The 27,463-nt window shown below is 40.7% G+C and overlaps 1 protein-coding gene and 1 non-coding gene across 2 annotated transcripts; one reads left to right on the top strand and one right to left on the bottom strand.

Moving 5' to 3' along the window:
- Positions 1-9,482: 9,482 nt before the first annotated feature.
- On the bottom strand, positions 9,483-9,554 carry trnaa-ugc. Its single transcript has one exon. It is a non-coding gene; the product is annotated as a tRNA-Ala (tRNA).
- A 7,960-nt stretch (positions 9,555-17,514) lies between these two features.
- On the top strand, positions 17,515-20,052 carry ier5l (immediate early response 5-like). The gene has a single exon (XM_026338881.1). It carries the CDS (start codon positions 17,643-17,645, stop codon positions 18,540-18,542), a length of 900 nt encoding a protein of 299 aa, XP_026194666.1. The 5' UTR covers positions 17,515-17,642; the 3' UTR covers positions 18,543-20,052.
- Positions 20,053-27,463: the final 7,411 nt, after the last annotated feature.

The raw sequence follows: 27,463 nt of genomic DNA, 5'->3' as shown, positions 1-27,463 counted from the left end.
TTCTGCTTGACACCAAAAAGCAGCAGCAACCAACAGAGCAATAATCAGAGACCACAACAGAGCTCAAAAGAAAGTGAGTGTCGGGCAGAGCTATGTTAGCTGGATGTATATACAGTTAGAAGTTGTAGAAGTTGGGTTATATTACAGGACAATGACCCAAAATACCAAAGTCCATAACAATATGGCTTCAGAAAAACAAAATAATAGAGGTGCTATGGAACGACTTAAAGAGAGCCATGCTGCCAGGAAGAATGGGCTGAAATTCCTCCTGAATGATGTGCAGGTGTGATCCAGAGCTACAGGAAGCGCTTTGTCGAGGTTATTGCTGCTAAGGGGGGGCTGCTGGTCCTGGCTGCATTTTTGTTTTACGTGCAATGTTATAACAATTGCTCACAATCTGATAATAAAGTAGTTGCATAATCCTCATATTTCAAAGTAGTAAATCCGATTGTGGAATAATCTACAAATACACTGGATTTTTAAAATATCGATAAGTTGCTTCTAAAAACATGACTGACGTAGCCCAAACTGTTTCTATCACATCATGTTGGTGACTGCAGTGACCTGACTGTTGTTGAAAATGTGGAGCTCCTGACATTACAGCCAGACAAACCAGATGAAAGACACATCAGCCTGGTTAGCCTATGCTTTGAATGGAGGAACCAGTGGAGGAAAAAGGACTGGGGAGTGGAGGTCAAAGGGTATCATTACCCAACATACCCGTTCAGTATAACCTCTATGTTTCTGTGGTTAATTTACCCTTTGTGCTGCTATGCATCCTTGCAGCTTGCAAATGTGCATCGCTCCTGTTAGGTCCACAGGTGGCTTTAATACCATAATAACAATGTGCTTTTTTATGAACATGATCACATCAGCTGGTTTCACCGGCTCCTCTCTTACCACAAGATTCTGAAACTCCACGTGGTTCAGCTTGAACCATAGTGAAGTAAAACTCTACATCAGTCATCAGTCATTCCTGTTTATTTTCTTACAGGAGGTCACACCCAGCTGGTTGCTCTCTGTCAGACAGGTCATTTCTCGTGATAGATTACCTGTCTTCTACCTGTGTACTGAACCTGTGAACTTTGGGACCTGTAAGTCTGTGACATCCGCTGCTCTTGTGCTGGAGGATTCTGCCTCTGAGTGCCACCAGCCAGCTCTTGTCTTGGCTTCACTCACCTCGTGAAGAGACTTTACCTGTTTATCTCCTACATCAGCCATAAAGGAGAGAGTCCGGTCGTTTCCCCATCACTTGCCATTCCAATGCCATGCCTCTGCAGCTCCTACCACACCACCAGTATTAACTGTAATCTCTAATTATTCTTATTTATCAGTGCATGTAGTTGTTTGGTTATTGAACAAACATGTGATCTTGGTCTGATCTGCCTGTAAATAAAAACCCATCAGTTTAATGTTATTTGCTAAAACCATAACTCCATTTCTCTACTGTTTTTTTTTCTTAGGTTGATTTTAAAACATACAATCAATGTAAAACTACTGTATGTCTTGTAATTAACACATCTAGCTCTTACTTATTCTACTCCTAATTATAGCAGAGTGAGAAGAAGACGCTTTTCAACATCTTCAGAATAACAACCTCCACTGCTGGAAAGATTCTCTCTTTCTCTCTGTCTCCCTGCCACACAGAAACAGCTATACACACACCCACACACACACACACACACACACACTGAACACACGCACCCCTCCCCCCCCCCTGCTCCCTCTTCTCTTTGCTGTGCTGCTTCTATAATTCAAATTCTGTCATGCTTGTTCCAGACTGCTGGCTCCAGCCTCTCTGTTTTTTCTCCCTCTCTTGCACGCTCTCTCTCTTTTTAGGAAAAGAAATGAGGAGGGTGGATGGGTGGGTGGTGTGTGTGTGTGTGTGTGTTGAGGGATTGGAGGAGGAGGAGGAGGGGAGGGTAAAAAAAAAACTCTTTGAGGGACAAAGCTGACAGAACCACACACAGACAAATGCACCAAGCTGAACTACACAGCAAATGTGGGGGAAAAAAATCCCCGCTGTGCATTTGGATTCTTGCAGGAACAGTGAGCATCATCTGCACTCTCTCTCTGCCATGCTAAAAGTCCCTGATTTTAATGGTAGAAGAGAAAATGTCTTTGATTGTTTCAATCATCGACTCAATTAGCACTTTACCAATTACATAGTGTAATACCCTGAAGTGAGAGACTTCAGCGGGATAGTTTTTTACAACAATGATGTAAAATGACGCAGCACTTCTAACAGTGTAATATCCAAACCAGTAGAATAGTTTTTGTTATCACTTCTACATCCGGTTAACAAGCTCAATCTAGGGTCTTGACAAAGCCTTAGTGCCTAAGAAGTCATTAGACTTTAGTTGGAGGTTTAGTTCATGAAAACTAGTTGTAGTTTTGTTCGTTAAGATTAGGAAAATGTGCTTTAGGTTTTGGCAGGGTGGCTGGGGGAATGAATGACTCACTGTGAGTAAATACTGCTGTGCATGTTTGTTGCAGTATATGTACATTACATGTAGATGTGCAGTATATCAGCTAGGTTCTTATTTTATCCTGTAGACTCTGTCTACAGATGTTGGCGGCCCAGCCATCCACCCCAGCCTTGTTTTTCATAGGAGGACCGTGCTGTACATATATAGTGGTATTGAAATACTTTAGTTTCAGTATCAGATTGTCAAACACATGTCAACAAGTGTTGTTGTTGTGTACAGAAGGTAAATTTAACCTTTTTATAAACAAAATCTCAGTCTGGCCCAAACTTTTCTGATACACTCAGTACAAGATCTCAGACTTAACAGTATAGTTCATTTCGACTGGATGGGGAATTGGAGCAGTCTGGAATATAACTGAACTGATAAAAAGGTATAACTGTATACAGAATTATATAGAAAACAACCAACAATCCCAAATAAGCAGCACTAGGAAACAGTGGAAAGTAAAAATGTCCTCTAATGGAGGAATCCTCCAGCAGACTCAGACTCAGGGTGGGTGACCATCTGCCTTGACTGGTTAGGGTGAGTGGAAAGAGGAGAGAGAAAAGACCAGCAGTGAACAAAAAACTAACTACAAGCTTTATAAAAAAAAAGGATAGTTTTAAGCCTGGAGTACTCCAGGTAGTTTTACATGTAGAGTACTCCTGAACTATCCTCCTCGTGATTCACATCTGATTGTATATGATCCCCATGCTCTGTCTGTAGTACTTAAGTCCTGTGTAGGAAATAATTTTCTGAGTTTTGTCTGCTTTATGACTTGATGCAAGTTGTGTCTCCTTTTCCATCTGGATATACACCAAATAAGAAGTCTACAGAAGTCTGACCTTTCTTCCAATCAAGAAATAGCAGTTGGGGAAGGAAAAATCGGTGTTAGTGGTTGTAGTATGCTTCTTTGTCATGTGCTGGAAAGAGACACACACAGATTTACTGACATTCAGGTTAGATGTAGTCTAATAGTCCCAGATCTCTAGCCATACAGCTTTGTTTTTTTATTTGTCATGGTTCCGGTCTGGTCTATGTTTTGGCGCTGGTGCTGATTTCCTGTTTGTGGAAGATTTACCTCTTGCTAATTGCTAATCTACTCTTTGACATAATCAGCCTTATTAGTTTTACCTTATCACCACGCTATATAAGTGACTGCTCTAACACTCTTTCCAGATTGTCTTATGTGTTTTCTGTAGAAGACTCCTGCCTGCCTGAATATGATGCTCTACCTGACTCAGATCCCAGACTCTGACACCTGGCTCTGTAGGTTTGATTCTGTTTAGCTCTGAACTGTGGTACTGGCTCTTATTACTCCCTGGGTCTTTGGAAACTCTGGACAGCTCTCTCTGGATTCTGCATCTGGATTGGATGTTGCATCACATTTTGGATTATATTGGATTGGGTTTATTGGACTGATTGTTTTAGAATAGGAAGATGATTGTTAGGACTGAGTTATTTTCTGGATTATGTGAGCGTCTGCTGCTTTGCTTATGCCACTGAATCAGCTGTCTCGTCCATTGGGCCACCTCCACCATCTTGTCTTCTGCTTCCCACACCTCCAGATCTGCTCAGCCAATTGTACCGCGCCACAAGGACAAACTCCAAATGTCTCAGTTTACCATCAGAAGCTTCTCAGTAGGCCAGAGAAAACTGTAAATTCTTATATGCTTACCAAAGCCATCACCTGCACTTACCTATCTGTTTGTTTGAGGTTGAGGCTTTTACTGCAGCTTACATAAATTAGTAGATGACATTGGGCAGTAAGTAGCTAAAGGAAAAAAAGGAAATCTATAACTATAGTAAAATGTGATGGTATGCTCCACTGTGTTCCTCGGCTGGTCTCTAACTGTGCATATCTGGGATGCAGTGGGTGTTACAAATGGATTTTAGCAATTTTATTGACCAAAGGCACGAACATGATGATGGAGTGGCAGCATAGCAAAGGCTGAAAAAGGAGCTGGAGCAACATTGTCAGAAGAACAGCAGGTGATGGACAGTGAGGTTTCTCAGTCGTCCAGGTGAAGTTATCTGTTTGCTGAGTCATGGCAACCAAACTTCCTTCTTGTTAGGTTAAAATGTTTTACTACTCATCAGAGTAGCTTCTTCGGTCTGAAGATAGTTGGTTGGAGACCACAACTTTATGCTCCAGGTTGGTTTCACTCCACCCCTTGGCCTGAATAGACTCGTTAGGTGAAACAAAGGAAGGGGAGGATGTGAAGGATGTGATATTCACACCTCTGCCCAACCCCTCTTAACAACTAAAGTGGGACGTTAGGTGTGTTGAACCTGGTCCAGGTGTGAATTGGGCCTGATGTTTCTGGAGATGGAGGAAAGGGCATGATAAATAGAAGACAGGTTATCTCTAAGTCCTCCACTTTTGAGATGGGAGTTAATTTGCACATGCAAGGCTTCCCTCACACCTCTCTCAAACCACTTGTCAGCAGGTGATGTTTTAATGATGGTAAGCTTCAGTAACAACCACATCAGCTTCTTAATCCGCCTTCACAGAGAAAGTATGGTATGTTCACCCAGGCTGAAAATCTTAGTCATGCTTACACGTTGCAGTTTCTGCTCACCCTGCCACACCCTGTGCTGACTGCTATACCTAAGTGGGAACAGTCTGCTTTCAAGTTGAAGCATGTAGGTCAGCCAGTAAAGCAATTGTCTATAAGCTGCAGGGTCAGTGGTTTGATTCCCAAGCCACACTTTAACCTACTGGCCACACGTTAAGGTGTCCTTGAGTAAGACTGACCCAAAGTTTTAGATTAAAGCCAGCTGTCAAATGACTAAACAACACCTTTACCACACCCAACTATACTGTAAAGGTGTGGTCAAAATATAACACATTTAAGCTTTTCAGCCTTTCTATTTGAAATCTAAGCATAGACGAAGGAAAGGGTCATTATTCACGAGGCGCACTCCTGGTCACCAGTTTCTGTTATGAAAGCTATGAAAACGTGTGATTTCATCTACATATAGGTTTATTCAAATCGGAATAGGAAATAGGAAACTTGTTGCCACCGTATCACTGCCTCCGGGTCTTTATTCAGGTCTTTGTCCAGTATCAGTATGAGTCTGTCTTCTAACACTTCACAGTGTCACCTTGGAGATGAAATATTTCCTAGTCCAAGATATTTGTTTGATCAGATTTTGATGTGTTGGTGAAATGTGATCTGTGAGAACTCTGAATGCTGCAACATAATAACAAACACAAGTAGTCATACATGTTTTCAGGTCTAATTCATTCATGCTTGTGGCAAGATTACGGATGGTAATGTCAGTAGATCCATCAGGCATCCAGGGTTCCCAGAGGATGAACGCTAATGAATTGAGAGATCCACCAACCTTTACCCTACATTTTTATTTTTAAGTGAAATGTTTCAACAAATACCGGATGCTCTACCATGGAATTTGATACAAACTCTGATGTTGCCCTCAGGATGAATGAGCTGTAACACAGTATATCCACAGTTCTGTCACTCCTGACATGTTGGTCAGTGTGATCTGCACTAAGTATATTTGGGATTCTGTATATTAACCTAGTGAGTGTAATATAACCATGGAGCCAAAACCACAAAATGCCTCATGCATTTTCACTACCTTTAACCCACTTGGGGCAGAGCTGGTCTGTCCATGTGATCAGCCAGTCCACCACTGGCAAAAAAAAAAAAGAAATGTCAAAATCATTGCAGTGCAATCCCTGTAGCACCAGATCCTTGTGTTGCACTTGAAAAGGCTTTGTTCTTTGTGTTTGCTAGAAACACATGCAGCAGGAAAGACTTTTTTGCTGTCCGTTAGCTTTGTTTTTTATTTTAATGTTCATTAATTCCTGAGGCCTTACCAGTAGTCTAGTTCAACATCATCCTGCTCCCCTGTGGATGAACCCTGTCCTCCTCTAGCACCACCCTCAGGTCAAAACGAACTTATTTTCATCCCCACCATCAATAACAACGCCAAACTGTGGGGTGTGCTACACATTAGCTTTCTTACTGTCTGAAACCTCTTTGTCTTTTTTAGTCCCCTCTCTGTCTCCCTGTGTTGTCCAAAAGACTCACGCCCAGTTTTCTGCACCAGCTATTATCCTATTACCATTTACCGAATCCCAGCTTTTCTTCAGCATGCTTTCTCCCTGTCCCTCGTTTTTGAGAGTGAGCTCTGTTTGTTATATAAAAACATTAAACGGTCTTTCCCTGCTGCCAGTAAAAAAGAAAATCTGTTTTTTTTGTCTGGGTCTCTGCTGCTTTGCTCTGCTGCTCCCCAACCCTCCCTCCTTCTTTTTCTTCTTTCCTCTTTCCCCTCCTCCCTCCCGTGCTCTGCTTTTGCTGGCTCTGCTTTCATTCCAGCCCCCACCCCTCCCAACTCTTCCAGCCCTCCATCTATCCTCTGGAGAATAGGGGTCATTGCACAAATGATTACTCAGACCCCGGTCGCCATGGCAATGCTGCCGTAACAGGCGACGGGCATGCATCGAGCGCAGCAAAGATGGTGATTAGTAAGCTGGTGATGGAGAAAGCAAGCACTGCCTTTGTGTGGCTCTGTTTTTCCTCCATTTTCCCCCCTAAACAGCTTCTGTTTTTCTGTGTGTCTCCAGCTAACTGGGGTGGAGAGAAGGAGGGAGGGGAGCAGTGGAACAGAAAGAAAGCCTGCAAACATTCTGCTCACAGCCCTCCAGCTTTGTCTCCTTTTCTTGCTCACCTTCTGTGACTCAGTGAGGATTGCTGTTGGTTTATCTCATCACATTTAGAAACCAACAGCTCTGTTAGCCTATTGGAAACCTAATCTGAAGAATAGGACGTGTATAGGACTGAGGAAGATTTTAAGAACTAATTCTTTGTCTTACTTTACGCAGTTGTTACCCTGGCTGCTCGCTGTTGAGCAGCGTTGCCTTTTCCTGCAATGGGAGTTTTTGAAGCCCCCACAAAACTGTCCCTCATTAGTTATTTTCTCTCACTTACCTCTGCTGGTATCTGGCTGTATGAATGTTGAACAGCTTTGGAGCTTATATCACTGTATCCCCCTCATGGCTATTGTTTGTATTGCACCCAGTTATACTTCAATTCAGTTGACTCCAACATGACATGGAGAGTTTTATCAAACACGTAAACTGAAACTGACCGTTTAAAGCACATGCTAATTCATGTCAAATCTATTGATCTTGAATTAATCAACCAAATGAATGAAAACGTGTTACTGCCTGACTGTACATGCTGTGTTTCTACTCACTAGAGAAAAGCCAGTTCAGGTTCACTTTGTAGACAGTCTTCAGGAAAATGTCTCTTCATTCAAGTCTATTAACATCGATAAACCCTTAACACAGACACAAATTCTCCTTGGATGTGATATCCTTTGATTGCACAAGGCCAGTGACCCACATAACTCCCCTTAGTGGCATCATCATCTAACATCAGGCGACTGAAACAAACTGTTGTGCTGCCTTACATTCATCTTCATCTGGGCCAAAAAGTGGCACTGGGAAATAAGTGTCTCTACCAGCAGGTGGCAGTAGTCTCCTAAATTATTACAAAAGGGAAAGCAGAAGAAGGACTAGGACTGCAGCGTTCACCCCTCTCCCGCTTACCTCAGGCAGTTTGTAGCTACTTCTAATGTCTGAAAAGAAGTTGCAAATGGCACTAGGATGTCAATAAGAATGTTTTCTCTCACCTACAGGTTTACTGCCTATTCAATCTGTGCATATGCTGAAAAACCTCCAATTCAGATCTGATTAGAGCCAAAAGTGTGCGACACAACACAAAAACTAGATTGAAAGGTGCTCGCCTGAACATGGAGCAGGCGGCCATCTGATGGCTAAGGCTTAATGTCCAAAAACTGGACTTTATGTAGATTATAATAGGAGATGTCAGTTTGGGTTTAGCTCACAGGCAACAGAAGTGGCGTAAGTCAGCACTAGTGTGCTTGAAGATGGGCATCCATTGTATTTTATCCTTTTCTTAGTAGCTGCTGCTTTTTATTAATGAAAAATTCACCATGGCTTCTTGGGAGCATGTGTTTTTAAACCGTTTAGAAAGAACATGTTTAACAGAACCCAAGATGATGGCAACACCTCTTCCATTCAGAACATCCTGATGCCTTTTCCATTAAACATAACTTGGTACAGAGTTGGAAAGTCAAGAAAAACTTTTTTAAAATTTGGAATAACACATTTGGGAACATTTTCACACATAGGGGCAGTTTGTTTGATCCTCTTCTTGTTGCACGTGTTACCATTCAAGAGAAGATGCTTCCAGCTCTTCAAAAACTCCTGAATGGGACACGCCTGAGGCAGAAGAGAAGCAGGCTAAGTGAAGTTCATGGAACAAATCCTTGGAGGAGCTGAGAAGATTTGAATTTGAGTGGGCTTAAGAAAAGGAAATCCATGTATTCCCAGGTGCTTTAGTTTAAGCTGTTGACTCTGTGGTCTAGCTCAAGGTGATCAACACGGACAGAGAATACTGCATGGGTTTCATTCTTGTGAGGGTAAAGTTAGTATCTGGGGCTCCACACACCAGTGGGTAAAAAGTTAATATGAATGAACTGTATGTGAGTTTGGATGCAGTGCACTTCTATACTGACAGTCAGGCGGTCCTGGTTTACATATTCAACCAGACCAGTCTGTGTGTGAGAGTGTTCAATGTATCAGAAGAAGAAAGCCTTTAATCATCATATGTCACATTTACCTGTTACAATGAAATTGGTCCTCTGCATTAAGCCCATACCCCTGGAGGGAAAAAGTGTGGGAGCCACATACAGTGGCTCAGGAGCGTCTTGCTCAAGGACACACCTGGTGTCTGTGACATGGTTTCAACTCTGAACCTTCTGCATCTAAGGCCAATGATCTACACATTGAGCCACTAGGGCGCCCTAATACAATATCGATCCCCTTGGGGAAATTGTGGTTGGACACCTGCCGCCAGACAGTCGTTGCTACACCTCAGCAAGTAGCCAGGAGGAACTGGAACTGGAACTCAAACCACTCACCCTGGGGTTTGTAGATAGGGTACCCCAAAACCATGGAGATGCCAGGGATTGAACCCGGGGCCTCATACATGCAAAGCATGCGCTCTACCACTGAGCTACATCCCCACACAAGAGGTACAAGCCTGAGCACATTTGGTCTATTTTGACATGATGCTTCCAATAATAATAACAATAGAGCACCTTATTCAGTATCCAGAAAAGCTTTGTTTTTTGTTCAATCCTGTGCATGAAAGGAAGAAAATCCAGTCATACAGTAAGGAATACAGTACTTAGACTTTTCAGATGTCTGTCTTGGAGATTTCAGCTCCCACCCTAGTGCAGTCACTGTGAATGAAATATAATTTGTAGGGCTTAAAATGTTTACACGTTTAAAACTAAAGTGAATAAAAGCAATGATCCTGTTAAACATAAATAAGAATTATTAAATTATTAATGTGACTGGGGTGAAACAACCACAAAACACAAAAACAGCAACATTATAGAAGGTAATCCAAGAAAATCGGACTCCATAGTAGTACAAAGCTAAATTAACTTTGGCTAGTGCCAGTATGAAACGTGTGTTAAATCCACTCTGCACCACCCAGCTCTTCTGCTCCCTGCTCTACTATGCTCTTCTACCGCCTGCCTTCTACACACTGCCATACTCTGCACAGCCCGTGCTGCGTGGTGACCGTTACGATGCCTTTCTGATGCAGTTTGCTGCTCGGCTGTGAATAAGCAGATCTTACACCCAGCAACTGGAAAACTATGAATGTGTTTAGAATGTGTTTTAAATGTACTATTTTCAAGTACTTGTAGTGCATCTGGTTCTGTAATCCAGTCTGGGTTACCAAATTATATGGCTCTACATATTTTAATAGTGTTCAAAGGCCATTTGCAATTGAATTACTCCATTTTCCTTTTTTTTCCATACTGATCTCTTCCTTTCTCAACCAAATCTGAACAACTGAACCAACTTCTTAGCCAAACAAAAGAAAAATTATGCAGGTAACCCATGGTAACCACTGTATCAACCCCAAGTAAACAGCCTGCATACCTCATAATATGTTGTGCCTTCCTCCCAGCATGCAGCACGGTGTGATGATAATTCTCTATGGATCAAATTACAGTAAATAAGAAGCTGCAAAATTTACTATTCACGCAGAAATAGTAAAAATGAATTATTATTATTAATATTATGCTGATGTACAGTCAAAGCAGCAGGTTTTATATGTGTGAGCTTTACCTAGACCTAAAAACCAGTGCAGGAGGCAAGTATGACACTGGGTACATCTTAGCTCAGTTAACGGTGTCCACTTCCTAACCCTTCCTGCATACTAGAGGACATGTGGAAATATGTTCTTAGGGAAATGAGATGCCCTTCCCTCTAAAACACTGTCGCTCTTTTCTCCCTTGGGTCAATCACTCGTGTATTATTCCACAAAGCTTCATCAAAATGCAATACAATCAGCAGCATCTGAAATATTTTTGTGTGAGACATACACTATTGAATAGAGAAATGCAGAATGACAGTCCCACCCAAGCTTCACTGGGAGAAACAGTTTAAAGTGTCCATCAATAAATCATCATACATACAATTTTCTACTGTTTATTGCCTTCTTCCTTAGAATACATAGCTTGAATCTAATTTCTGAAAGGTCTGCAAACAATTGCTCTTCTGCATTTAGAAAGGAGACAGGGAAGCAGTGTGGCATGAGTGTAAAAGCTGCAGTTGTGAATGTAGGATGGTGGCAGCAGCACAGACAGATACCTCTTTGGTCTCCAGTGCTGACCATGCATACAAAAAAAAGTAAGAGAAAACAGCATTTGCTTTGCTGACACCTGCAAATGTGCTGCAATGCTGCACTCCCAGTCTGAGGAGCAGAGAAAGAAATAAACACGTGTAGGAAGAAACAGAGGGGTGAAAATTAAGAGGACAACAGTACAGGAGTTTAGTTGTGGTAAAAAAGCAGTGAGGTCGAAAAGATGAGGGGAGACGAAGAGAAGGAAATTAGGAAAGACTGAAAATAGAAAGCAACTGCTCTATAATGGAAAAATGTGAAGAGCGAAGGGGAGTACGGTAGTGCAATGAAAGAAGTGTTGTTAGTGAAAATGAATGATAATTTTAAAAGTAGTTTGGTTATTAATAACAATAAAATGCCATTCTCATTCAAATTGTTTCTACTGCATCATTATACAAGTCCCCCACCTGAACTGTTATTGTTATGTTTAAGCATGCTTAAACATATCTGACAACAAAATAAGTCACACAATGGAAATTTTGTATTACGGCATTTTTTTTTGGTATGAATGTTGCATTTCTTTTATTTGTTATGGTGTAAAGAGTTCTGTATCATTCTCATGCGTGCATGTGAAACCAGACATCTCTTAAAATAGCACCAAACTGGTGGCCGTTGTGCCAGAGCTGACGTTCTCTAAGCATCAAATATTGACGCAAAATGTATTACACTGACACGCTTAATATTGCAGTCGATTGACTTCCCCCAGCATTTCGCACAGATGCATACAGGGTTTTTTTAGCATCAGGACCTGACATAGTTGTGGGCATGAGAATGATCTGGTATTTATTAGGCAAAAGGCTGGGATCAAGATCCTGTTAGTGAAACTTAGCAGGAAACAGCTCTGTCCACAGTAGTAGATATAACAACACCTCTACAGGGTTGTTCAGACAAAATGCTGAACAAAATTTAGATATTACACCATTTAATACAAAGTCACTGGGAGGATGCAGAGGCAAATTCACCAGAGTAGAACAACATTTGGCAATGATGCATTCACTGTAGACAAACATTTATGGCTAACCTGGGGATTGTGAATATACCATAACTCATATGTACACAAATGGGAGGGAGAGTGGAATCTGAGCTGTCAAAGAAGCACACAGAAAAAGGCACACACATTTTATAGGTGTATTTTCAGGCTCTAGATAGCCATTTCCATCTGCTTCCAGTATTTATGCTAAGCTAGGCTAAGTGTGGCCTGACTCCACCTCTGTACTGAGCACAGCCATGAGAATGGTATTAATCTCCTCATCTCATCTCAATTCAATTCTATTTATGAGCCAAATCACAACAGAAGTAATGTCAAGGCACTTTACAGTGTAAGGTCTAAGACCTTACAGAGTATAATTGTATAAGAAATTATATTAAAAAACCCAACAATCCCATTTGAGCAAGCTTTAGTGGAGAGTAAAAACTCCCTTGAGAGGAAGAAGCCTCCAGCAGAACCAGGCTCATAGTGGGCGGCCATCTGCCTCGACCGGTTGGGGTGAGTGGAAAGAGAAGAGAGAAAAGGACTACTACGGGAGAGAGAAGACACAAGGATAATGACATGCAATGGTGGCATTTAAATGGATATAGGAGAAAGGAGAGAGGAGAGGAGCTCAGTTTATCAGTAGAGGTCCCCCAGCAGATTAAGCTATATCAGCTTAACTAAGAGATGGTTCAGAGTCACCTGATCCATCTCTAACTATAAGCTTTATAAAAAAAGAAAGTTTTAAGTCTAGTCTTAAATGTAGAGAGGGCGTCTGCCTCCAGAACCTGAACTGGGAGCTGGTTCCACAGGAGAGGGGCTTGATAGCTAAAGGCTCTGCCTCCCATTCTACATTTGGAAACTCTAGGAACCACAAGTAAACCTGCAGCCTGAGAATGGAGAGTTCTGCTTGGAAGATAAGGAACTATGAGGTCTTTAAGATAAGATGGAGCCTGATTATTAAGTGATTTATAAGTGAGGAGAAGAATTTTAAATTCAATTCTGGATTTTACAGGGAGCCAATGGAGAGAAGCTAACGTAGGAGAAATATGATCTCTCTTGCTAATTCCAGTCAGAACTCTGGCTGCAGCATTTTGGATTAACTGGAGGCTCTTTAATGAGTTATTGGGACATCCTATTAATAATGAATTACAATAGTCCAGTCTGGAAGTAACAAATGCATGGACTAGTTTTTCAGCATCACTTTGGGACAGGATGCTCCTAATTTTAACAATGTTTCTCAGGTAAAAAAAAGGCAGTTATAGAGATTTATTTTATGTATGAACTAAAGGAGATATCCTGGCCAAAGATAACAAAGAGATTTACTAAGTCATCTACGGTAAGAATGTGATTAGACATAGTGTCTCTGAGATTTTTAGGACCAAACCAAATAACTGTCTGTCTGTCCTCTGAATGGAGGAAATTGATTATTATATTATGTCTTTTAAGCATATTTGAAGTTTGATTAATTGATTGCTTTCTTCTGGTTTCATAGATGAATATAGCTGGTTATCATCTGCATAGCAATGGACATTTATACAGTGTTTCCTAATAAAGAGAAAATCAGTCCAAGCACAGAACCCAGTGGAACTTAGTAACTAACTTTTGTGTTCATGGACTCATCATTAACATGCACAAACTGGAATCTATCTGATAAATGTGTATTTAACCAGTTTAGTGCTGGTTTAATACGTCTTATTGTCTTATTGTCTCTATGACCAGTATAGATTTAATATATTTCTTAGGTAGAAGAGTGGTAAAAGAAACTTTAAACACCAATAAACCTTGTTTTTGAAAGAAATGCTGAATTTATAAAACCAAATTGATCAGGGATGCAGTGTAGGCATTGTGTATGTTGTAAATATTGGAAACAGCTGACTTTTAAGGGACTATCTGCATAAATGCACAGTGAATGATCATCAACAAATATTAATACTTTATTCCAATAGCATGAGATTAAAAGGTTAAATAATCATTAGAAAATGCTGTTACATTACATTAGCACGGCTCAAAACATGTATGTTTTCATGCAATACAAGTCATTTTTAAGTGACCTCAGACTTGTAGTGTTGTTTTTGTTTTCTATACAGGATGCTAACCACAAGATCTCTGAATTATCCAGAAAAATTGTGAGAGCCATGTTGCTGCTGAATTAAAACAACACCAGTACTGTTAGCAATGCACACCAAATTTAATTCAGCTCCACTGTATTTGAGTGAAGGCAGAAATGTAAGTTCAATCATATATCATAAAATAAAACCACAACTATCTGCACGACTTATTGACTTACTTAATGTAACAGAGAAAATGTGTTTCTTTGCAAGTGGTGGTTTCGGTCTCGGTTTCAGAACCCTAATTACCATGTATCACCTGCCTTCAGAGTTTCACAGAGGCAGGGGCATCCATCATTAGGGAGCTAATTGAAACTATTTTGTAAATTACAATGTTGAGTTATTTCAGTGTTCATTAATTAAAACTCTTACTTTTATAATATCTCCCCGAAAGACACTGTTAACATACTGTGATGATGATGCTGAAAGGGGCATCTTTGATTAATTTGGTAAACAGCAGGGGCTTGAGCCCCCAGAGCTATCCCCTCTGCACATCCCTGCTAAACATGATGTTTTTGGTTATTTTCCTTGTCTGCTGTTGAATCTGCTTTGCTGTAACTGTACCTAAAAAAGACTGTCACTGTTATTCCAGGGTTTAAAAATACATTATGCTGGGAGAAGACCCAAAGCTTTTTTTCATGTTCTGAATAAGGCACCAGAGTGTGGACGCTCTTCTTTACATTACACACATAACCTCAGCTCCATCGCCTCCAACAAACCGTTACTCAGTAGTGATCTTGTTGTAGAGACTTTAAACCAGAGGAGACCTGTTGCATCACAGTAGCCCTCTGCAGAGCTCTCCCCTTTGCAGACAGCTACCCCCTCTGGAAATAAAGACGAGTCTGTGCCGTGTTCTGCATCATACAAACATCACTCATAAACAGCATCACAGTCAGGCGTCCTGTAGACATCCCTCAGCATGGTCTTATCCCTGGGCATGTTCTCTGATGCTTTGTTTGTCCTGCGTAAAAATGATCATCTCGTCACACTGCAGGCTGTAGAAGCACTGTCCCACCTCAGAGGGAGAATTTGGAAACGGTAACATCACACTAATCACCCAGGGCAGATAACTAGTGCTGCACTGGCCTCTACAGGTTCAACACAGGTTACTGCACTCACTTGGCAGGCATTTGAAACTACCGGATGAGTAATTTATAGAGGCCACTGCAATGCTGGTTCCCTGCACCCTGGTTTAAGAGTGCTACTGTTCACACACATACCCAGAGCTTTTCTTTGATTCTACCATCTGTATTCATTCCAGCATTTCAGCTGTCTTTAGAATTAGAATGTGTGACAGTGTGAATAACAGAACTAGTATTATCCAGGTATCAGTTATTGTTCCACTATATAGTTTGCTCACAGTAAGGCTTGTGAATATTCCTGAGTAACTCTCTTTCCACCTACTACCGATATACCCATCTCTGTGATGTAATGTCAGACTTGTTGTTCTACTGGTTACCCCACCCTAACAGAAATAAAGAGAGGTTACTGCCACGTGGAGCCAGAAAAAACATAGTCTTAGTGTCATGGTTGTACAAGTTTGAGAAATGTAGTTACTTTTAAAGAAAGCTAAAATCTCAGTGTGTGAAATTGTCGGAAAAGACGACCTAATTTAATATGTAAAATACAAATTGAGCAAATAGCTAATTAAAATGCAAATCAAAAAAATGAGGGTGAACCAAAACTGCTATGCTCAGTAAAACCAAAAGAATAGGCTGAAAGATGCTAACATGCTTCAGATGGTAAGTACAGACTAGCTGATAATCCTTAGTGGGTCGACCCTTTTCATATTATGCATAGTTTTTTCCATCACAAATATAAAAACATAAATGAGTGTAGCTGTACGCTCCTTCCTCACCAGGACACACAGAGGAAGTCAACTCAGAGAACTAGCTGCAACTTTTGTGTTAAAGACATATGGAGGCATTAGAGTACAATCGTGTGCAAGAGATTATTTTGGCGCCACCATCTAGTGGCCACTGGTGGCACTTTATGACGGGTTTCAGCCATGATGGTTGTGCTTCTGTGCATTCACTGCAACCACACAGTGAATGCACTCCCTCTAGAAAGATGAGATAGCACAGGCTTAGTTGGTTTGTTGTGGTGTTGTTTGTTCAACGTTTAAGATTGTGTATGTGACTCCATCTGAAAAGCAATGGACATGGATGCAATTTTGTGTTATCTTTCAAATATTTTTTGATAGAAAGTAACCACTGAAAATTACTGTGCATTATGACCGATAATAGTTTCTGGAGAGATGTGTTTAGAGTTTTTAAATTTGTGCTGCGAGCACTGACGACAATATATATGTATGTAAACTCAAACTACACAGTTAAATATCACTAGAGTAAAAGTGAGAAAACATGTTTTTGTGGAACTTCTCAAGGCATATTTTTATATACTCTTCTCTTTTTTGTCATTTTAGATGTACCGTCACAGTTTGATTATGTGTGATTATGCATGTCATAACCCTAACCCCTATGCTATTAAATAACAGTAAAGCTCCAAAATGTGGCGAGACTTCACCTGGGCTCTCAAACCAAGGAAACTCAAAAACGTTAGACTTAAAGGTTAGTAATGATGTATATATAATGTTATTTTATCAGTGTTTAATATCATATATCATTCAAAACTATTCCAGTGGAGCCCCAGAATAAAATTATAAACCTATTGTGCATAATAAAGTCGCTTAAAATAAAAGGGGAAACTGCATTTTGTGGAGTGTGCTTCTTCTTGTAGTACACAAAATAGATCATTTCAATGTATTCAGTAAGAAAAAGAATGGATTGTGTTGATAACTATGATGGTTTTAGTGACACAGCCTTGAGACAAAATGTATTGTGTATATCTATCAACAAGATAACAGTTCCATCTAATCTATCTCTTTTACTTGGAGACTTAGCTCCAACTAAATCAAATGAGTCATCTGTTGGATTTTAACGTGTCCTCTGTAACATGTTCAGCAGCAGCACTGACTGTTTGCTGCCAACATAAGGACATTCCTGTTCTACAGCCTGGGTGGAATTTGAACAGTCCGAGGGAACCGCCTGACGCTGATTGGTCGAGGACGACATATTTCCAGGGAGCCTTCTTGTCACTCAACAGATAGCCTGCAGCTCATTGGCTCGTCCTGAAGGGGGCGGGTCGTCTGTCTGACTATATACACATTCTGGTTCGAGGGTATCTGCAAATGATTGCAGGCTCTCACAAGGAGGTGGATCGTTGTGTCCAATGTTTCTCCACAGAGCTGACTTGAACCTGTCTCCTAGAACAAAACGTTTGCTACAGGCACTGCTGAGAATCGGTCTCCCTCTACCTGAGTGGGAATATAATGATTAACACCATGGAATGCGCAGCGGACGCGCAAAGCCTGATCTCCATTTCTTTAATGAAGATCCACAACTCCAGGACGCAGAGAGGGGGAATCAAGCTGCACAAAAACCTGCTGGTCTCTTACGTGCTGAGGAACGCCAGGCAGGTATACATCAAGGAGAAATACGCAGAGATCTACAGGATGCAGCAGTATGAGGAGGTGATGACGGTCTGCAATGAGATCCAGGAGCTCAACCCGTTGGATCTGGACGCAGAGGACGCCGACGATGGGGAGCAAGCGCGGGGTGCTTGCTGCGGTGAAGAGGCGAGTCTGTCCCACTCTGCGTGCCACGGAGACGCGGAGCAGCCGGCAGCACACCCCCGGACAGTGAGCGCTCTCCTCGGCCGCTCTCCCCTCGAGGACGGCAGTAAAGAGCCGGAGCCGGAGCCGTCCGAGTACCGAAGCTGCTGCATGGAGGTGTCCCCGCAGTCCCACTTCGAGCAGTTCCCCGCTAACAACAGCAGGCACTGCAACAAAACCACAGTGCTGGATTTGGACACGCATGTGGTGACCACGGTGGAGAACGGTTATCTCCACCAGGACTGCTGCTGTGACGCGCTCCAGTGCGGCCAAGGCGCGCAGTCCCCGGCCAAGAAACGGAAGGTCGAGTTCGGTTGTTGCGTGTCTGACGTGGAGGAAGTGGCGGATTTCACAGCGGCTCGCAAAAGGGCGAAACGCGAGGACTGTTCTTACTCCAGCCCGGACTACACAGACACTTCCAACATCTCCAACCTGATCTCCATCTTCGGATCGGGGTTTTCAGGACTGCTGAGCAGACAGGCGGACTTAGAACAGATCTGTAGCAAACAGGCCCTGGCCAGTCTTGGAGCATGGACACGGGCGATTGTGGCATTTTGAATCAGATATCTAGTGGATTTTGGAGACCGGGGTCAGCTGTAACACGTTTTCCCACAAGTATTAATAAACCCAACTCTTACTCCTACTGCCACTTATTGTTTGGGAACACTGTTCTAAGCTTAGGGGCATGTTTCTGAATGTTACCAAAATGTTCCCACAGTCTGCTCTGACCCAGACTCTCCAACGGTTCTGTGCAGAAACAGATGTGATTTGTGGCACGTTTTGCGCTCTGACATGGTCCAGAAAATGTGAGCATATGTCCTATGGAGACATCTTTAAAATGACCCAGACAGGGATGATCACTGACTCCAAGTTTCTTTTTGTGAAAACCAGAACTTGTGCATGATTCTGAACAGACTGATAGCAAACATCTGAATTTCAGATTTCAGACATTCACAACCCCAGTTAACATTTAGACAAATCAGGTTTAGCAAGTTGCAACTAACCCAGTAGTATCTACAAAGCTGAAATCACAAATCGGACTTCAGCCAAGCCCCTTTTTCACAGTGTCTCAATGCACACAGGAGTTGAAATAATCAAGTATTATACCTCAAAGCACACTTTTGTCTTAAAAATCAGTAACATATGTGACTGTGGACATGCACAGGCTGACACCACTCAGGCATGGAAGAAATGTAGCCGTTAACAACTGAGCCCGGTCTCCTCAACGACGTCTAAATCGACTTTATTTTTGCAAGAAAGGAAAAAGCTATTTAAATGTTTTTGTTTTGTTTTGTTTTTTTTTTAGCAGTTTATGGACATTTGTGACAGGGAGAGGAATGAGTGTGTGCCATATGCATTGTGTGCAGGCTGTCCTGTTTTCATAACCTGACATGCACGTTGGTGACTTAAATGTGATGACATGGGTTGACTTCTGTTGCCTTAAATCCAGCGCACCCTACTGCTAGCTATTGTCATAACTGAAAGTACATTGAAAGTGACTGAATGTCTCCGCTGTCTCTCCGGATGAACCTGTTGGTTTCTTTGTTGTCACATTGAACACCAAGTTCAAGACCACCGACACACGCGTGCGGTCCAAGGCCTCTGGACCAGCTCACATCACTCGATGGAGTGTCAACAGTTGAATTCTGTAATCACATTTTGGGCTGTTACTGTTGTTATCACCGCACATCCACTCTCAGTATGTGATCGTAAACTATCTGGGTTATTGTTTGACATCCTCTCTTAATCATGGTGGTTGCTTAAAGCCTTCACAGCAATTCATAATTCCAACATGTCTTGGTTTTGTGAGTTTTACTTTGTTTTGTACAAGAATGATCTTAGTCCTTTAGTCCTTTTGTTTTAAAAAGGCAGATTCATGACTTAGCCATAACCTGATCCATGCATTAGCTTTATGAGCACTATGTGTACCAAAATAAAGAGAGTATTCAGCCATTCTCTACATACTTTGTTGTTATTCTTGTATTTTTGTGCTTAATTAATTGCAGCCCACCGGGTAAAACTGTTTCAGAAAATATTTGTTAAAAATGTATAATCTTAATAAAAAAAACCAAACAAAAAACATCATTTTATTTTGTTGTGTTTGACTGGCTGAAGTTAACTAAGTCTGTTTTGGTAATAACGCTGTTTTTTTTTTTTTTTTTACAATAATGCGTTGGGTCTGCCATTTATAGCTTAAGTAAATTATTAATATTAATTAAGAAATATCTGTAAAACTATTCTTAATCATCTAGGTGATGCTCAAAGAAATAGTTTGGATCTTTGGTTTGCGACATTTGATATCACACACTTCATTAAACGCTTAGCTACAGTCAGAAGGCAGCTAGCTTCACTTAGCACAAAAGCACTGGGTCTGTCTAACAGCACCATTAAACCGCCAAAGACTCCACAGGTTTGTGGCTGGGAAATACTTCTATATGTGCCACCTCATAAAAAAGCAATAAACAGATTGCTTTTACACTTTTGTTGTAACACAAAGGAGACAACACGTACATTTATGAGCTTTACTTGAAAGAACTGTTTCCGCCATTTTTGTTAAGCTAAGCTATCTGGCTGTTTTGCTTTAGCCCTAGCTAGCTCTTCTCATTAGCATACATTTGATGATAAAGATCTAATGAAAGGTTTGGGTAGAGATATTGTCTTACTGTTGTTCCCAGTCTTTATGTTATGCTAAGCTAACTGGCTGCATTGCTATGTAGCTAGTGCTTCTGATTAGCATACATTTGTCAATGAGATAACTCATTGAGGACCCTTTTTACTTTTACTTTTTAATTCACCCAAATTCTTTTTCATTCATTCATTTTAGTCCATACCTCTACTGATACACTGAGCTCCTCTCCTCTCTCCTTTCTCCTCTATCTATTCTAATGCCACCATTGCATGTCATTAACTTTGTGTCTTCTCTCTCCTGTAGTTGTGTTTCCTCCTCTCTGTCTCCCTCTCTCTGTACTATTCTGCAGGTATCCTCGGCCTGGAGCTGTACATCTCCAGAATCCAGTTCATCTGTCCAGTGTTCTTGCTGCTTGTTGTTGTCTTTATTGCCTGATGTTCTTTTCTCTCTTCTCTTTCCACTCACCCCAACCGGTCGAGGCAGATGGCCGCCCACTATGAGCCTGGTTCTGCTGCAGGTTTCTTCCTCTAAAGGGAGTTTTTCCTCTCTACTGTTGCCTAAAGCTTGCTGAAATGGGATTTTTGGGTTTCTATATCATTTTCTGTATAATTATTCTCTGTAAGGTCTTAAACCTTACACTGTAAAGTGTCGAGATGACTTCTGTTGTGAATTGACGCTATCCAAATAAAATTGAATTGAATTTATTTGAATTGATATAATGCTATAATAAATTGCTAGTAAATTGACAGTGTTGCTAATTACAAATATGTTACAGATTATATTTATTGGTCTATATTATATTTCTTCAACCTGGAATTCCAAACCCCAATGCTTTTAATTTATAAATCACTAGCAAATGATCAACAACAGTAAACTGTAATTAAAAGTAAATTTATATACACCTTAAAAAGTGAAACCATTAATACATATAATGTAGCACTAGCCTGTCCATTACAACACTACCTAATGAACTAAACAAAATCACTTACTGTATTTTCAGGAATGCAAACTGCATCTCTTTGTATTTCATAACTACATCACATGATGATAGTTCCTTGAGGAAACTCTACCACAAGATGCAATTGAAAGCTCTGGAAAAAATGAATAAATGAACCTTGAGGATTTTCTTCTTCTAGATATAACTGTTTATTTTTTTATAATCGTATAATCAATTAGTGTTACAGATAATAAACCATCACATATACATTGATCTGATGGTAGCTCTCTTCTGCTATACATGCATCATAAGTCAGAAATCAGGCATGGTTTGATTTTGCTGACTGCTCTTATGATGCCATGACCAAAACTTTTAAGTCCTGTTATCTCTGCTCAGTGCCACTTGGTGGTGTTCTTTAAAATCAATGAATGAAGATATCAGTAGGGGTGTGTATGCAGAGCAGAGCCGATTGTCGACCCTGCCTCAAACTCTCCACTCACCAGCCAGTGACACCGTCCTTCTCCTCCTCTTTTTTTTATTCTCCTCCTCTTCCTAGCTGCCTCAATTTTGTTGCCTCTCGGTGCGGAGCATCGCTCCACTCCAAACACATCACATTCATCACTGCTGCCTGTTTGCTCCTTGAGCTCTACAGGCTTTTTGCAGCTGCCGGTAGCCATAATAACATGCTGTAGGTAGGTTGCAATGGAAATGATGAGGCATTGTGAACAATGCATTATGTCATTATGCAGAAATGTGATGCAGGGTGATTCAGTATCTGGCTATTTGCACAGTATCTGTCTGTTGCACTAAAACACCAAGTGTTTACTAGAAAATAGAGATTACAACACAAGAAAAGCCTAAAATGATATCTGAAACAAACCATTTCTCAGCTCGCTCTGCTATTGCTGTGGACAATGGTTTTGCCTCATGGTGTATACACAGCTCCTCCATCTGGATTGAGAAAGACTGACACCTATAAACCCCCACACACTCCCAAAATCTCTCTCAATTTCTTTATTTAGCACCAGACATTTTCATTTATCTATTTTTACACGTCATAAATATATGCATTTTATATGTTCTGTTACATTTTTGTTTTGTTTTGTTTTGTCATAAAGGACAAAAAACACAATGAACAAAACAAAGAACACTGAATAAATACTGTAAGATATGGATGTACAAAGACAATAAAATAATTGTTTTTCAAAATAAGAGCACAAAAATAAAATAAAATAAAAGATATGAATTTGAAGCATGACACACAGTTCATTCTTATTTATTTAACCCGGCACTCACTTCTGTAATCACCTGGTCTACATTAAAGGACAACACCAGGTGGTGAGGGGTGACGTGACCGAGGTGGGTGGAGTGTGGGTGATGAGTGTTGTTTTGTTGGGGTTCTGGGAAGAAGAGGAGGAGGGGAAAACAACAGAGGGAGAGAGTTGGAGTGGGGGAGTGCAGTCAGGAGGGGGGGCTGGGATGCATGCTTTGTAAGGAGAGAGGGGGTTGATGTGTTGGGGGATTTCGAGGAAGGGGAATGAGGGAGGCCACATGTGACAGCAGTGAGGGGGAGTGTGCGTGTGTGTGTGGGGGGGTGGACTGTGGGGAATAGGCCTATTGAGGGGAGGGGGGCAGGGGGGTGGGTCAGGCTGTGGCAGGAGAGATCGCACAGGTCAGCCAGGTTTCACAGAGGTCTGCGGGGGGAAGGCTGGCAGGGGAGAGGTGAGGGAGGGGTTTTGTCAGTAGGATCTGATGAAGACCAGGATGTGGAGAACCAAGTTATTCAGGTTAGATGAATGATATTTTTAAATGAATCTAACTTTTATGGTTCTTTGAACCTGGTTCATCTGGACCTGCAGCCATTTTAAACAGAAACTCAGTTTAAACACAAATGTCTCAATGAGATGAATAACGAAATAACTGATACGGGTATAATGTTAGGATTTTAAGATGCCTCTAAAAAGTAAAGTGCTACAGACGATAGGAGCCAGAACACATGGCATTACTTTGACTATAAGATGTGAATTTGTCATTAGAAAATCCACACTTAAAAATAATTAACTGCAGAACTCACTTTGCTGAAATCTGTTAATGCAATTCAAGCTGTTCATGAATCTAGGGTCTCAGTGCATGCTGAAAGGGTTCTAAAAAAATCACCACGTTGCTGCTATCACATGTTTAGCATTCGGCCACAAATATGAATGAATCCACGGTTTCAACACACTTGCTCGTCATGTCTTTTTTCTTTTTTAAATAAGAGCATGCGGTTCTTCAAGATAGCTTCAAACTGCGTTCAAAAAAACCAAAGTATCCAAATAAGTATATGCTGGGTCATTGTAACCTGAATTAGGTTAATGCGGACACATCTAAAACCTCTACACTTCCTAATAGTCCAATTCAAAGCTATATTTACAATTCCAGATGTTTTTATTTAAAGTCAGCATTTGAATGGGATACCTTTTCATAAAAATTGGAGGTCTGCTTTAAAATCAGGTAATCCTACTGAATTACTGCATTAAAAGCAGCATCACTGCTAAGGTAACTGATTATTTAAATCTGATTAATCAACAAGTCTAGGAAAAAGGCAACCAAGCAAACTGCGGGATGCATTGATTTAAATTCTTGTTAACTATCATGGAGTTGATGTGACTCAACACATACACTGGCCATAAAAAAAAAACAAGTCACCTCCTAGATTTAACTAAGCAAACAGTTAAGAGCCTCTCATTGTATAATTACTGCATCGATGATTATGTTTCAGCTGGCAACAAGTTATTTACCGTAACTGATACAGTGAGTAGCTTCTCATCACTTAAACAATCATGTCAGAGGACACATCCTGTGGTTGTGGAAAAGATGTGAATCTGTTTCAGAAATTATTGTCAAATTATTGGTATGCATCAAGTAAAGAAAACATCTAAGGAGATTGATGAAACTACTAAAACTGGGTTAAGAACTGTGCAAGGCTTTATTAAAAGGATAGTGGGGAACCTTCATCTTCAAGGAAAAAAATATGTTTGGAAAAAAATCTTAAATGATTGTAATCAGCAATCACTGAAACCTCTGCTGAAATCTAATTGTTAAAACAGTAGAATTCGCTTCTATGTTTAATAGTGAAAGTAAACACATTTCCACAAGCACAATGTGAAGGGAACTCAGGGTATTGGGAATAAACATCTGTGTAACCTAAGAAAACCACTTGTCAGTGAGGCTAATAAGAAAAAAAAAGCTTGGGAGAATAAAGATCGAACTCTGGAGCAATGAAAGAAAGTCAGGTGGTCTGATGAGTCCAGATTTACCCTGTTGAAGTGATGGACCCATCATGCCTAGTGCCTACTGTACAAGCCTGTGGGGGCAGTGCTATGATCTGGGGCCGCAGCAATTGGTCAGGTCTAGGTTCAGCAATGTTATGTGCGGTCAGAATGAGGTCAGCTGACTACCTGAATATACTGAATGACCAGGTTAGTACAACAATGGATTTTTTCTTCCCTGATGGTATGGGCATATTCCAATATGACAATGTCAGGATTCATTGGGATCAAATTGTGAAAGAGTGGTTCAGGGAGCATGACACATGGGCTGCCAACCACAGAGTCCAGACCTTAACCCCACTGAGAATCTTTGGGATGTGCTGGAGAAGACTTCGTGCAGAAGTCCGACTCTCCCATCATCAATACAAGATCTTGACAAAAAATGTATGCAACTTTGAACAGGAATAAATTTCGTGACAATGCAGTGAGAATAAGTACAGACCTTTTACTAAAGAAATACTATGAAATGACTGATTGCAGTGTGCCTAGATGTACTACTGCATCACTACAGGTGAGCTTTTTGTAAAATAGGGAATTTGAGATAGAAACACTGATACTGCGCTGCTTACATAAAACAATGAACTGCTTCACCGGGTTTTACTGAAACACACTCAGTTATGAGGTGTTAGTCAGTTAAATGTTTAGTCTGCTATCATGAGACGAAACCACAGTTTACAGTAAATTTGAACTGACAGAATCTGAACGCTGCAAAAACACAATGTACGGGTTGCAAATAGGCTGTTTAGCAGCGTAGCTTAAGGCCTCTCCCATATTTATACATTAGAGTAAAAGGTGGTAGCAGAATAATTTGCATGTCTGTTTTTGAAGAATAAAAAAAAAAAAAAAAAAAAGATACTGTATTTAAAGAAACTAGCCTATGTCCCTAGTCACAGAAATGACTGGATTAATAAATCACTTTAAGTTAAGTTAAACGTTAGCGTGCTAGCAGCACACTAGCCGAGTGGAGTCCCCTGAGGACCCTTGCTGCATGTCTTATTCCCCCTCTTTCACTGTGTTTTATGTCAAACTATCAAATAAAGGCTAAAATGCCATAAATAAATGAATGAATACACCAACAACAAACAAACACAAAACTGCACGTATGCATGTTAGCATAGTATGCGTTTCCAACTTAGCGACTGGCAGCCTTGTCTGTAGACTTAGCAATTTTTAATTTATAAAAAAAAAAAAGTAACTACTGACAAATATAGCAACCTGTCTGGGTAGACTTTAGGTAGAAAAATGCAAGTAGTTAGACCTTGACTGTCTGCATTTAAGCGTCATGAGAAGTAAACAAAAAACAAGAGTTTCTGACTTAATAGTTAATAATAGTTAATAGTTTTCATGTTAATAATGTTAGGCTACAGCTAGCTAGAGTTTAAGTTAGTTTAAATGTAATATTAACCTTGTTTTTTTTTGCATTATATAGCACTTTACAGAGCTAGTGGCAGGACTCCTACTTTTGTTCCAATGTCATACTATTACAAGTGGAAAACAGGACACACCACTGCATATTTATTATTGAATAAATATTAATGTGAACTTCAATTTACATAACAAAGTGGGTCACGTCCTTATTCGCATAATGCAAAATTAAAATATACAATGTACGACGTGGCATCAAATGGAAATATTTAAATGAAGAAAAGGTACCTTAGATTGTACTTGAGTGAACGTACTCCGCTGTTCTGTGTGCAGCTGCATCCCATTTCAGAAAGTGTGTCCACATTTCAAAGTCGGACGTGTCTGAACGCGTCCGTGCAGCTGTCCCATTCCAAACATTCTTCCAAAGGAGGCCGAGCAAGTCTTCTTCCCCCATCTTAAATCCACGTATACTGTGGAACTGTGAATTCAGTCATCATCAACTGATGGTCGACGATTCCCATGTTCAGGAACCAGGAAAATACGCTCTTACACTAGACTTCACCGGGAGGCCTCACAGATTGTGATGTTTCACTTTAACTTGATGGAAAACTGGCAAACAGCTGTCAGTAGAATTTCACTTTCTATTTCACAATATGTGTGTAAGTAAAGTTAGCACTGTGCACCACAGATAATACATGTACACGGATGACTGTTTTCAAAGATTCACTATTTTGCTTGTGAAGACGTTGAGAGCAGAGTGCCGGTCTAGCAGCCCACATGTTGTGTTGAGTGACATGTTCAGGCTGTTGAACTGAACAAACTCTGGGCTCTGCAATCCAACATCCTGAATGTAAGGGGAATTCCACTTCTCATCCTTCACACGAAAGACTGGTATAAAGTATCCTGACTCATGCAATATTCAACACTTTCCTCCCTCATCTCAGAATCCATCTGCCTCACTGCTGGGTTCATCTCTGGGTCACAACAAAGACACTGTCTATTTCCAATAAAATGTCCGTGCACGTAAGAACCACTTAGGATTTTCTCTTATGTACAAACAAAAATTCACGAGTGGTTCTGACCCCTAGTACAAATCACGTGCATGAGTCTGTTCTGTTCTCCAGTGGGGGAAAATATGCTTTATGTGAGAATTACGGTTCAGTATATTGTGTTAATACAAATAAGATAGACGCCAAAGTCAGATACAGTAAAATCTATAGTCAAGCCAAAAATGTAT

This window comes from Anabas testudineus, chromosome 22, assembly GCF_900324465.2.
Source record: "Anabas testudineus chromosome 22, fAnaTes1.2, whole genome shotgun sequence".
NCBI lineage: Eukaryota > Metazoa > Chordata > Actinopteri > Anabantiformes > Anabantidae > Anabas > Anabas testudineus.
This window is presented reverse-complemented; position numbering and strand designations above follow the sequence as displayed.